The sequence below is a fragment of the Chelonoidis abingdonii genome, chromosome 2 (assembly GCF_003597395.2).
Source record: "Chelonoidis abingdonii isolate Lonesome George chromosome 2, CheloAbing_2.0, whole genome shotgun sequence".
Classification (NCBI taxonomy): domain Eukaryota; kingdom Metazoa; phylum Chordata; order Testudines; family Testudinidae; genus Chelonoidis; species Chelonoidis abingdonii.
The window spans coordinates 192,560,530-192,573,178 of NC_133770.1; the positions used below are offsets into that span (position 1 = coordinate 192,560,530).

A 12,649-nucleotide genomic window follows, 5' to 3' on the forward strand; every position below is an offset into this window, starting at 1 on the left:
TAGATAAAAAAATTCTGAGATTACTGGACAATCAGTAGATGAGCAACGAAGCCTCCTGTCGCTGACGAAGTATGTTGTGGCATATGATATCTATGATGACAGCGCCGTCTTTCTATCCAGAGGACAAATGAGCGGGTTGGTTCATATTCAGATGTTAGTGAGGTTAGATGTTTCTTTTACTGTCACAGGTTAGACAAAGGACCAACACTGACAGACCAATCAGAAACCGTGATTTCAACAGTGAGGGAGGGAAGTTGACTCTGGGTCTTGTTGTCTGTCATCTCAGCTATGAGACTTTCTTCTCTTCTAATCTTCTGTGTCCAACTTGTAAGTACAGGTAGAAAAACATATATGGGGGGCTTTTATGTTTTGTGTGTGGGTATTTGACATGTGTGTAACTTGCTGGAATGTTTCAAATTGGATATCTTTTTGAATCAGACTGTTTATTCATATTTTCTTATAAGCAATAGCCCTGTATTGTCATCTTGATGCAGAGTTTATATTCTTATGTCTTTTTCTTTCTTTTTTTTATATAAAGTTTTCTTTGTAAGACTTGTTTGAGTTTTATCTCTGGGTAGGTTAAGGAATAAGGGGAGGGAATTCTCTTTGTGTTAGATCTACGGAGGGTAAGCTCTGCAGCACCAGGGAGTTGGTGGGAGGGGGAAGAGATAGGATCATCTCTGAATGAATTAGATAAAAATATCTTCTGAGATTACTGGACAATCAGTAGATGAGCACGAAGCCTCTGTCTGTGCTAATTAATTGTGGACAATATTGAATTATGAGAAAGAGCTCTCTAATCCAAGCATGAGGGTATTGGCCAATATTTTCATATCTTTATTAAGTATGGCTATTGGTATGTAGAAGACATGTAATGGAGTGTCTTTTCCTATTTTATGAGTAAGTATTATTTAGGCCTCAGCTAGTGTGGATTGGAGTCGTTTCTTCTTGCAAGCCTTTATAAAACATTTTCTTTAAGTGCTGACATATAAAATTCAGTGCTGAATCCATCAAAGCCAGCTGCATTTCCCCGTTGAAAGGCCTTAGTTGCCTCTGTCTTCTATGGAAATACTATTTCTCAAAGTCTCTGAGATTGGCATAATTTGGGAAATTTTATCTCGTGTAATATCAATTTAAAATGGCAATTGAAGTCTCCTGGAGTAAATATTTTGATGGCTCTAAAATTTAGATAAGTTTGGATTTGAATAAACTTGATTTTCCATATTAAAAAACCAGTGCAAAATGACAGACTAGGTGGGGTTTCAACAGGTTCTGGCATATTCACAAGACTTGGAAGTAAGCTAATTAACATATTAGACAATATTATGTGAGTGCCCTATTTAATCTCCCCCAGAGAACATCGTTAGAACTATAAACACACCAACAATCAGCAGCAGTCAATGTTTTCATAGATCCATTTAGCCTGTGTCCAGCTGTGACAAATTACAAAGTGAACAATAAGTATGGAAACCATTTACAGTTGTATCTACATTTAGACAAGAGGATAGAACACTAGACTGGGACTGAGGAGATCTGCATTCTGTTCCTGGCTCTGCCATTGGCTTTCTGAGTGACCTTGGGCAAGTCATTTCTCCTCTCTGTGCCTCAATTTCCCAGTCTGTAAAATGGGAGTAATGATTCTGACCTCAATTGTGGAGTGTACTTTGTGATCTACTGATGAAAATGCGATATAAGAGCTATTATTTATTTGCAAACCAAAATCAAAGCTGAAGTTGAGGTTCAAGTCAAAGGTTCCACACATCTGTAGTAGCAAGTCTTCATTCCTGTAAGGAGAGTTGTAGAATAATGTTCTTTTATAGCTGTGTCCTTTAATATATCTCAGCTAGGGAAACACTTCATTGGGGATAGGGAGACCATTAAGAGCTGCCAGTATATTTGCAACTGCTTCCTCCGTTATCATGCGAGTGGTCTCGTCTGTTCTAATGCCAAGGTGAGGAGTTATAAGAATGTTCTTTAGTTTTAATAATGGATGATCTCTGCAAAAAAAAGGAATAAAAAAAGCCAGGTGTGGTTAAGATAGCTACTGGCATTATCCTAATTAATAAAGGCCCTGCTTCAGCAAAGCCTCTAAGCATGTTCTTAAATGTATGAACTTGTTTAATCTCATCAATGTTAATGGTATGTAAGTGTCTGCTTAAGAGCTTTGTGACTCGAGTTCAGTTTGTTTTGGGTGCTAACTGAATGGGAATGTTTTAAGATTTTTATATCATTCCTTCGTGGAAGCACAGAAACTGATTTTCTGCGATAGGCAGCAATCTGTGACACATTGGAGGGAAGGATTAATCCTATGTGATGCCATAGACTTCATTTTCATGACTCAGACAATCGACATCCCTGCCCTTTCGTGTAGTGCTCTAAAAAGTCAGATGGGCCAATTCATTCCATGAAGTGCAGTTCTAGCAGCTTTATTGTTTTTAGAAGTTAAAGACCAAGAGACCCGCAGAACGTCAGTAAAATAAACAGCGTTGTACTGAGAAGACAAGACGTACGGGGAAGTGGAGAAGTGAGGCTGCTTAAGGTAGTCTGAGCAGTGGTGGCTCATCCAGTGTCTACCCATCACCATCATTTCTACTGCCCTGGGACGCGTGTTTTCTCCCTTCAGGTAAAGGGTCTGGAACCACAGCTGGTGCTGCTTCATGCTGTGATTCTGTGGTAGGCATTGACCAAATGACTTAGCTTGGCACATGCACTGCCCTCCTGCTATTTACTGCCTTTGGTGTTTGAATTTACCAGACAACTCTGCATTCTGGCCTGTTCCCAATCACAGTGCATAACATGATAGAATGCTAAATTCAGACACAGAGGGCAGCCATCTGTGTCAATCTCCAACCTCTGCCAAATTCCCACCTGCTGTACCTTTTTGAGTACTTATTTCTTGTTCTGTTATTTTAAATATTTTTTGATAAAATACACACGGCTGTATACCTGGGCAGTGGTTCAGGGTAAGTGACATCCAAAGCTGCAGCCTTGATAATCCCAGTCTGAAGAGCTTCCACCAGTGCCTCTTGGTCTACTACTGGACCTGGGTTGAATAACAGTATACTTTCTTAAAGTCATGTACAGAAAATGTCAGGATAAAGAGAAACAAAGTATACAGGGAAAACTTCATTATTTGCTAATTTAGAAAGAGATTTTAATATTAAAAATTAAATACAAACAGATTTGTAGCTCAAACATGAGAACTCTTGTTTAAACGGTTAACACAATATTATTTAACATTCATATAATGTTTTTCTTCAGAGTTCTTTGGAAACATTAACCAATCCTCCAAACATCCCAGTGAAATGGGCAAATGTTATTAGTTATTTTACCCAAAACAAACAGTTAACATTTTCAAAGTGTTAATTTGCTCTTACCTTGAGAGACACGTAGAGAGATAGAATTTGAGGTATTAATTTTAAACAAAGCAGTGAAATAAGTTTACCATGTAAATGCAGAAGATGAGTGGTGTTATGGTTAAGAGTCATGGACTAGAGCCAGGAAATTCTAAATTCTGGTTACTACAGCAACTGTTACTCTATCGTCATGGCACATACATATATAACAGAGTGTTTTACTGCAGATAGTTAACAGTCTATATACATCTATAGTATTACATTGCATAAATTTAAATACTGTAATATATTTCAGAAACTTCAATGTAAAAAGCTGCTAAGGTTTTTAGGTCAGAACACTGTCACCACATCATTTACAATACCCAAGCACCAAAAAGTAAGGAAATGAGTACATAAGAACATAATAAATTGTATACTGCCCAGTTCATAACAATTGTATACATTAATCAACTCATATGCTTCACTGAGGACTACACACATGCCACATTTGCATATTTGAATCTAATGTGAATTACTGGGGTGTAAAAGAGCATCTGACAACCTTTTTTTTTTTTCAATTTATTTAAGGCACAATATTTTCAGTCACTTCAAAAACCACAAACAGCCAAATGAAGTTTTATCAAACTTTTGAAAAAATTCTACCTTGGGAGAGGGCGGAAGGAGAGAGAGAGAGACATCTAGACAGCCATTACTTAAGGTCATCATAGTTTTAATCCTAGCAGCAGTGTCATGCACCATTCTTACAGCTTCCCTAGACAGCCACCACCCTCAAATGGACAGTACCATCCCAGTTCCCAATATCTCTGCTCCTTCTCATTCCACAACACACACAAACCAAAAGTTTTTCATTTGAACCCAGTCATCCCCCTGGAGATAGGGGCGGGGGGGTGGGGGGAAGCCTCTAGGAATGTAAGCCCAAAGTTCAAACTCAGGCTCAAGCTTAACCACCTTCTGTCTACACACAAATCAGGTTAACCTCTGGCTCTGATTCAGGGTCCCAGGACCCCATTGAAGTGGAAGGTCCAAGTGTGACTGAAGCTGTGACCCATGGGTCAAGTCCTATTGCTTTGCAGTACAGACGCAATCCCACTGGACTCATGCTCTGGGAGTCTGCCAAACGTATCCCACAATCTCACAGGCCGACTTTCTTGGTCCTCTGGACAGTCAAGTTTGGTGGACAGACAAGTTTTCCTACACTGCACCACGAACAAAGGGCTAGAGCAGCCACATTTTGGGAGGATGTGAGGAAGTTTTGGATATGGGTGGTTGGACTTGGAACTATATAATGCAGTGTAGGCACTGGAGCCCCAGGCTGAGCCCCAGAGTTCAACAATTTTTAACCTGGAGTTACCAATCAGTGTAAATTCTCAAGGCCTAAGTTAACAAACCCAGGTTCTACTAACTCGAGTTCTGCTAGGCCTAGGCTTACATTGCCATGCAGACATAGCCTTGAGAACCTGGGGATCCTTGGTACACCAGTTATACTCCCCAGTGCTATTTGGTACTACACTCCGGAAGACAAGGGTTGTGCAATAGGACCATTACACTGTACCCTACCTCTGCCGATGTTAATGAGAGTAGCAGTGGGTTTCATCAACTCTAACTCCCTTTTCCCAATCAGTTTGTGTGTCTGTGGTGTCAGGCTCACGACCAGCATCACGAAATCTGACTGCTGGAGCAAGTCTTCTATCTTTGTACAATAAATGGCACCAACAGCCTGTTCCTCTTCCTCAGTTCTGATGAGAAATAAGAATCATGTTGCATTAGAGGCAGTCTTGGTCGTGGAAATGTAACATTTCTAACTTATGTTACTCCCAATGGTACTTTACTTTCCTAGTTGTAGTTTGGGAACTATCTCCCCAGGATCACTGGTAACCAAACTAACCAGTGATGCAGTTTCAGCAGAGTGCACAGTCGCAAAGGGGGAATGGATTTGCCAGCCATTTGTACGCTTAATTTCCTCTGGAAGGTGAAACTTGTGGCAAAGCTGAGGTAAAGGGAGTCTGTCTCCTAGGTTTTCAGTGGCACATGTGCATTAAGTGGTCCTGATCTCTTGACCATCCTTCAATAAGGCTCTTTTTATGAAGGATGGAAGTGGCAAAAGAGTTCCTTGGGCAAGTAGGACTGTTCAGTGATGCTCTATGATTCAGATATAGAGATATTTTTAGTTTAAACTTTTTACAATGCAGAACTATTATATGACTCAATCCTACTCTTAATAAACTTCTCAGTTCTAGTTTGAGAACTAAAGAATAGCTTTGCATAAGCACCTATGAAAGTCAGGATCATGAGTCCCATTGACTTTCAGTGGGATTTGTGCTCCTAAATCCACTAGGTGCTTTTGGAAAAACTTCTTCTTATACTGGTGAGTAAAGATGAATGAAGAACTAAAGAGTTAGATAAAAATGTATGCTATAAAAAGACATTCTTGAGCAGGGACAAAACCCTGTAACTGCAATGTCACAGTTGATCACGAGTTTTTTCTAACACATAGATTAAATTTCTCCTGCTGCCTAAGTCAACAACTAGAATGCAAATGAGATAGGAGTTGAACAAAACTCCACTAAAGTTTTCAGGATGTTTATTTGGGTCTCACCCAGCACAAACATATACTACTTGAATAGCTAGATACACTTTTACTCTTTGATAAAAATAAAATTTTAAAGGTACTTCAGAATACTAATTTTCACTTCTACTGCATCTTCCATCCAAGGATCTCAAATTGCTTTACAAACAAGAATTAAGCTTCACAACAACCTGGGTAGGCAAATTGTGCTACCAATTTGAATTCTAAGTTAATGGTGACCTGCAGAGGAAATAAAAAAATTGGTCTATGCCTTTTTTGGCTCCTTATGATATATAAAAGAAGGCCTACAAGGTGGTTTCCCCCCTGCCCCCCGGTCATTTTTTCTGCTTGTTTTTTTTACTTTAGCAATATTAGGAATGTCACACATGGTCATCTCTGGTTTTGTTGAAAGACACTGGCCTCATCTACACTGGGATTTGTCTCAGTTACAAGTAATCTGTGGCCCGCTAATAGCAAAGCTGCACTGCAGCAAACCTCTATTATAGGCAGGCAAAACCACCATAAGGTGAAATTTGCACCAGTGCAGCTTACCCCAGCTTCAAATGGGATAAAGCTGCAGTGGTGAAAATCATGGCTTATAGCAGCACTGCCGTTATACCACAACCACAGGAACAGCTATGCCAGCTGCTGGCCACTGCTGACTGAAATTCCAGTGTAGACAAGACCTGAAGTCTCAAATGTATGTTGTACATTCTCATCCTGTAGCTAAAAGGACAAAAGTGCTGAATTTTAATGACAAAGACCTCCTTCCTTTCATGTGTTGCTCAGGCATTTGAGTTAAACAGTGTTACAAAGAAAGGGTGAAATCCCGACCCCACTGAAATCAATAGCAAAATTCTCACTGATGTCAATGGGACAAGGCTTTCACCAAAAGAGTTTTAAACAGACTGACTAAAAATGTCATCACCTCTCAGTTATTCAGCTTTCTTTTTCTTGTAATGCCATAATTCTCCTAGTTCTGCAGTGATCCACAGAATTTCAGGGAAATAAGACCAGAATTTCCAATTAAAAAAATTAGCATAAAAAAATTGGAAAAAAAAACTTTCAGGCCCCTGTTTTAATTCTGCTGGCCACCTCTGCAGCAAGCTACCAACAAAGCCAAGATTTAAAAAAAGTCTAAGTCCACATTTAGGTGTTTAAACATTGTTTTAGGAGCCTGACTGATGGCAATCAATCATTTTTGAAACTCTTGGCCTCTCCCCCTTACATTGCAATTCTTTGCTATAATCACAGGAGCATCTGTTCTCTCTAAATGAAACTACTACAATTACACACTTCCTAGAAAAGAGTGGGGATGTTTTAAAAAAATTAACTACTGGTATATAATTATAAAGAAGCAAAAAATATATTCTGCTTTAATGGGGATCAAGTTTAATTTTACCTCCGGTTCCTGTTGTGATACAGAATTTTCATTTCAAAAGCTTTGGCCCTCAGTGCAATCTTATACCCAATTCTGCCCATTCCAATGATACCAAGAGTAGCCCCAGTGACTTCATCTCCCAGCCAGTCAGCAGCAAAACACTCAGTGTCTGGGGAAACTGCAATCTGACAGCCTAAAATGAAAAATACTGAATGAGAAATTGATCTGTTTCAAGACAGTGCAACAAAATGCTAGAATGTGGCCTTTAGGCATTACTACAACATAAATGTTAAATAATAATAAAGAATAGAAAGACACTGTTCTAATGGGCTTTGCTCTCTTTTTCTCCCCTTCCCTTCCCCCCCCTGCTTCCCAGTATCCAATTTGAATCTTGAAAATATCAGCTTTCCCTGCTGTGCTGGGAACCTATACCCTGCCCTGTTGATTCTCCAGTTAACACAGAAAGACTGTTGCCCCTTAAGAAGTCTCTCCCAGACTTTGACCTACATATGCCCTTGCCAAAAAAGTAATACATAGACACGGTAGTGAAAGTAGAGATCATTTCTTGCCAGTACTGCATTCATGGGAGGGACACAAGGGGGGGCATGTGACTTCCTCACATGACCCTCCACGTGACACCTCCACCCTGCCCCCAGGTGGGGGGCCCCACACTCTTCCCATCCTCTTTGGCACCTCCGTTTGTATACAGAAACATCAACATGCTTAACTACTCACTTCCCCCAAAATATGTAGTATTTTGTCTGTTTATATGGAATATGGGAGTTGGGTGAGGAGCCATTTCAGCATATGTATGACTTATTAAAAGACAAATGTTAAATAGAACTGTATCCTATGGTATTGTACCCAAATATTGCATTTCAATGGGGGATTCAACTTCCTTTACAGGAACAGACTCCTGAAACTCTTACGAGTCCACAAAACTGGTCCATAGTCAAGCAGATAGTCCCATTGTCTTCAGTGTGACTGATCAAATGATTAAGGGTTTACAGGATTAGGTTCCAAGTTTGTAATTGTTTTGGATGAAACTGACAATGCCTGAGCTGTCAGATCAGAAGGAGCTTCATTTGAATAAAGGTGGGCAGATATGTGATAAGTCTTAGCTCCACTGCTAAGATGAGGAATGTATTTTTCAGTAAAGTTCTTGGCAGATTCCTCAGGCAGCTGGTTTTAGGCTGTCAGTGTCCGGCATTATAATCTTCACTTATAGTTCTCTCACCCACAAAACTGGAAAATGAAGCATTTGTTTTCTTTGTTTTGCTGCTCCAGTTCCAGTTAGCAAAATGCATGTTAGACTAGTTTGGCTGCAAAGAAGAATTCTGTGTACACTGGGGACAACACCTGATTCCTATCAGGCTGCAGAACTGGGCTGACATCAGAATCCAAACATCCTCTGGTCAGTGCAAGCGGAGGCATTCCTCTAATGATTTGGACTAGATGTGATGTAGTATGAATGTCATGGCTAATTTAGACCAATAGGGAGAAACAGAATAAAAACATTGTTTAAACACCTTCCATCTCTCCCCCTCAGGACTCCTGACCAAGGTAACAGCACAATACATATGCTAACAGACTTAAACAAAGGCTTTGTTTAAGTTTGTTAGCATATTGTGATGGGGCAAGGCCAGATCACTACAGTAAAGTAGTGAGGAACAGGTATGTTAGCCCCAGGCTAAACAAATCCCTGGTACCATGGTAACAAAATGGCAGTTGCTCCAGGTTAATCAAGATACCTGGGGCCAGTTAAGATCCTTCTAGAAGGCAGTGGAGACAGCTAGATTGATTGGGACACCTGAACCCAATCAAGGGCTGGCTGGAACTAGTTAAAAGCCTCCCAGTTAGTCAGTGAGGTGTGGGTGTCAGAGGAGTTATAGGAGGTAGAGGAATAAATAAAAATAAAGCAGTACAAAGTCATATCAGGTATAAGGAAGGAGGCCCTGAGGTAATGGTGAAGGAGACATTGAGTGGGGGCTGCTGTGGGGAAGTGGCCCAGGGAATTGTATATGTCCCTATTTCCAAAAAGTCAGCTACCATATCTGCTAATTTTAGGGTCCCTGGGCAGGAGCCTGGAGTAGAGGGTGGGCCTGGGTTCCCCTGTCTGCTCCCTGATTAATCACTGAGACTGGGAGATAACAGAGAGTGTGCAAGGGAGGGTTGCTTCTCCTCACCCCCCTTACTGGCTTATGATGAAAATGGCTCAGTAAGCTGTGACCCTTGCCTCTAGAGAGAGAAGGGTTATGTGGAGGGTCACAGTGAGCCTCTGAGACTAGCAAAATCTGCCAGGAAATGCAGGACCCATGGCATCAAGGACAGAGCTTTGTCACAATACGTATTGTGCTGTTAAAGCCGTTTGAAGAGTGAATGCCTCCCTAGCTGTGTTCTGCTCCTTAAATGAGCACCCCATTCTACAGCCTGGGTCAGAATACTAGAGTAGTGATACAGGGTTTGGTGTTATTAATGGAGAATAATATTGGATGTTAGTTAAAACAACAACAACTTATCATGTTCACCTCTCCTGCTCTCCCTGGAAAGGAGACTTATTTTCTTTGAGAGCATTTGTCAATAATTTACCTAAAGAATCCTAGATTATCAATTAACCCCTAATTCTGGTTATAGAGTAAACTAAAGTTATCTTTATTTGCAGAACACAGAAAATAATGACTCTCACACATGCTGCTTGCTAGCCTGCCAACAGGGCAAGAGGGTCTTATTAAAATCTGCCTTCTCAGACATTCCCAACTCTCCCAAATCCTAAGCTGTGCATTCTGAAGCCTGTAGTGCAACTAGCCATCTGTAAAAATAAAATCTCAACTGCGCTAGACTCTCAGCTGACATGTTTTGTGCAGCTCCATGTGATATAATGGAGAACAAGTCACTGATCTCCCCCTCATGGTCTCTCTGCTCCCCATGCAGTGGAAGCAGGTCTCAGAGGCAGGAGCATGTCTCCCTGGAGCCCCTAAGAAACTGGCGGGAGGGTTTGGAAACAGAGGTGGCTAAAGGGATCCAGGTGAATAGGGGAGAGGGAGTTTAACCAGGAGAGATCCTGGTGTAGCTTGAAGCTTGCTGGGGAATGAGGGGGGAGTTGGTGGGGTAAACTAGAAAGGAAGCTCAGAGAGGACGAGACCTTGCAGCAGCTTCCCAAATTCTGCCCCTGATTCCATTAGCCTCCCCAGTTCTGCCCCTATCCAATCCAGACTCTTTTCTATGTGAATGTTAGACCAGCACTGCCTAGCCATGTTTTGGGCACAGAATTATTCTGAGCTCCTTCTGCAGGTGCTGAACAAAAATGTGGCAGGTTCACCTGATAACCATGGTAATTTTTTTGTTTGTGTGATGAAGTAGTGGATTTTTAAACCAAACATATTTATGGCCCTGGAGGAAAGTTTGCTATTATATGACAGTAGTTTTAAAGGAGGTCAAAGTTAAAGATTTAAAACTAATGGCCCAGATTTTCGTAACTGATTAGTGATTTTTGCCTGCCTAACTTGAGACAGTTTAAAGGGGATTGATTTTTTTCAGAGAGTGGTGAGCATGTGCTGTCTGTGTATCAGGCCCTTTAAAATTTCTCATGTAGGGTTCCCAAAATCACTAGTTACTTCTAGTCAATAACACTATATTGCCACCACATCACAAAATAAATCCCTTGCCACCAAACATTGGACAACTTAAAATATTGTCAAGTGTTGAAAATACATTGTGGGGAAAGGGCATGAAATCTAATGTCTGTACTTTGTCTGGAGATGGAAATCCAGGTCCTAGTGTGAATAGTTAGCCCTGCCCATAGATTACAAATTGACGCTGGGATCACTTAAAACAGAACCTGGTGACATTTTCCTCAAAGATTTTTCAACCTAGTTTCAACTGGATAATGTGTTATAAACATAGACAATCGGCCAAACTAGCCCTCACTATTAAAGACAATGAGGTTTTAGTATTTTAAATGCTATTCTTCATCATCCAAATACATTTTCTGGGATTTAAACATTCATAGTTTATTACAATGGGCATAGTTCTAGGAAAATTCAAGTTAGCGTGAGAGATGCATAAGATTTAAATGTTACCTTCCACCACTCTTCTAGCAGATGCCAGCAGCAAAGCCATTCCAGTGTCTGCTGTGGAGCTGGAAACAGCATGTGGAGTATTAGCCATTTTCACTCCAAAGTTAGAGATTAGTTTCAGATCCAAGTGATCCATTCCTACACCTGAATTTGCAATCACCTTCAAGTCAGGCAGGCTCTCAAGGAGTTCCCGGTCAATGATTGGTTTGTGCCACCACAAATAAATAGCTTGTACCTTTTTGCTCCAATGTGTTTTGTTTTTGAGAAATTCCTTCATGGTGATCAGGTGAAAGTATTTCTTCAAAAATTCCACATGAGCCTCCAGCACACCACGTACACCGCCCACCTCATTAACCAAAAGCACAGGCAGCTCTCGCTGTTCCATGATTTGCAAGAGGAAAGAAAACAAATATTGCTAAATAATGTCAAAACATTTTCAAGAACCATTCAGCAGGATCTGCATCTTTGCTTTCCCCAATCATGACACCTACAGAAAGAGAACTTGTATACAAAATATTTGGATGGTAGGATAAACAAACCAGGTCGATTCAATTACTCTTTTTTTGAATAATCTATCAACTGTATCCAAAATGCAACATTCACAAAACTAAATCTGAACAAATTCCGTTCCTTCTGGGCTTTAGGCTGTCACAGCACAGCTATAATCCTCTTGACACAATGTCCAAATTTATTCATGGTGGATGTCTGTTTCAGGTCATCCACAGAGCATTTAATTTAAAAAGAAATGAGTCTAAATAATTCACGTCTGACTGGACCAAATGTGATTCTCCAGATCATACTCTTGGACTTTGAACACTGGAGTTACCAAATACTTTTTAAACGCTTCACTGCCGAGGTTATTTGCAGCTACCTGTGCTGAAGAAATGTGAGAGAAACAAGTTACTAACCTTTCATAACTGCTGTTCTTTGAGATATGTTGCATGTGTCCATTCCATTCTTTCCACTGTGCATTCGCACAACCTAGTCACTGGAAACTTTCCAGTGAGCATGCTCTGTAAATCGGGGGGGCACATGACCCCACATGTCTCCCCCCAACACATCACCTATGGTGATATCCACCAGAGCAACTTAAGTGCCCTCTGCTGTGGCATGCTGGCAGCACTGTTATAAAGGACCCAGCTGACCCCAAGCCCCTTCAGTTCCTTCTTTCCAGAATCCCCAACAAAGAGGAGTAGGAGGGTAGGTCATGGAATGGACATGTGCAACACATCACAAAGAACAATACTTACAAAAGGTTACTAACAGTGAT

At 40.7% G+C, this 12,649-nt stretch overlaps 1 protein-coding gene across 3 annotated transcripts in view; it reads right to left on the reverse strand.

Moving 5' to 3' along the window:
• Positions 1 to 689: 689 nt before the first annotated feature.
• Positions 690 to 12,649, reverse strand: part of LOC116837082 (glyoxylate/hydroxypyruvate reductase B-like) — a 34,528-nt gene continuing 22,568 nt past the window's right edge. The window contains exons 3-7 of one of the 3 annotated variants that reach the window (XM_032801234.2): positions 11,383 to 11,755; positions 7,325 to 7,496; positions 4,914 to 5,092; positions 2,947 to 3,043; positions 690 to 1,997 (exon numbers count right to left, since the gene is read on the reverse strand). In XM_032801234.2, coding sequence (XP_032657125.2) covers positions 1,844 to 1,997; positions 2,947 to 3,043; positions 4,914 to 5,092; positions 7,325 to 7,496; positions 11,383 to 11,755 — 975 coding nt within the window. In that variant the 3' untranslated portion in view covers positions 690 to 1,843. Of the gene's footprint in view, positions 1,998 to 2,946; positions 3,068 to 4,913; positions 5,093 to 7,324; positions 7,497 to 11,382; positions 11,756 to 12,649 lie in introns of those variants that run through there. The other 2 variants (XM_075062879.1, XR_012655329.1) reach the window with 2 other exon arrangements.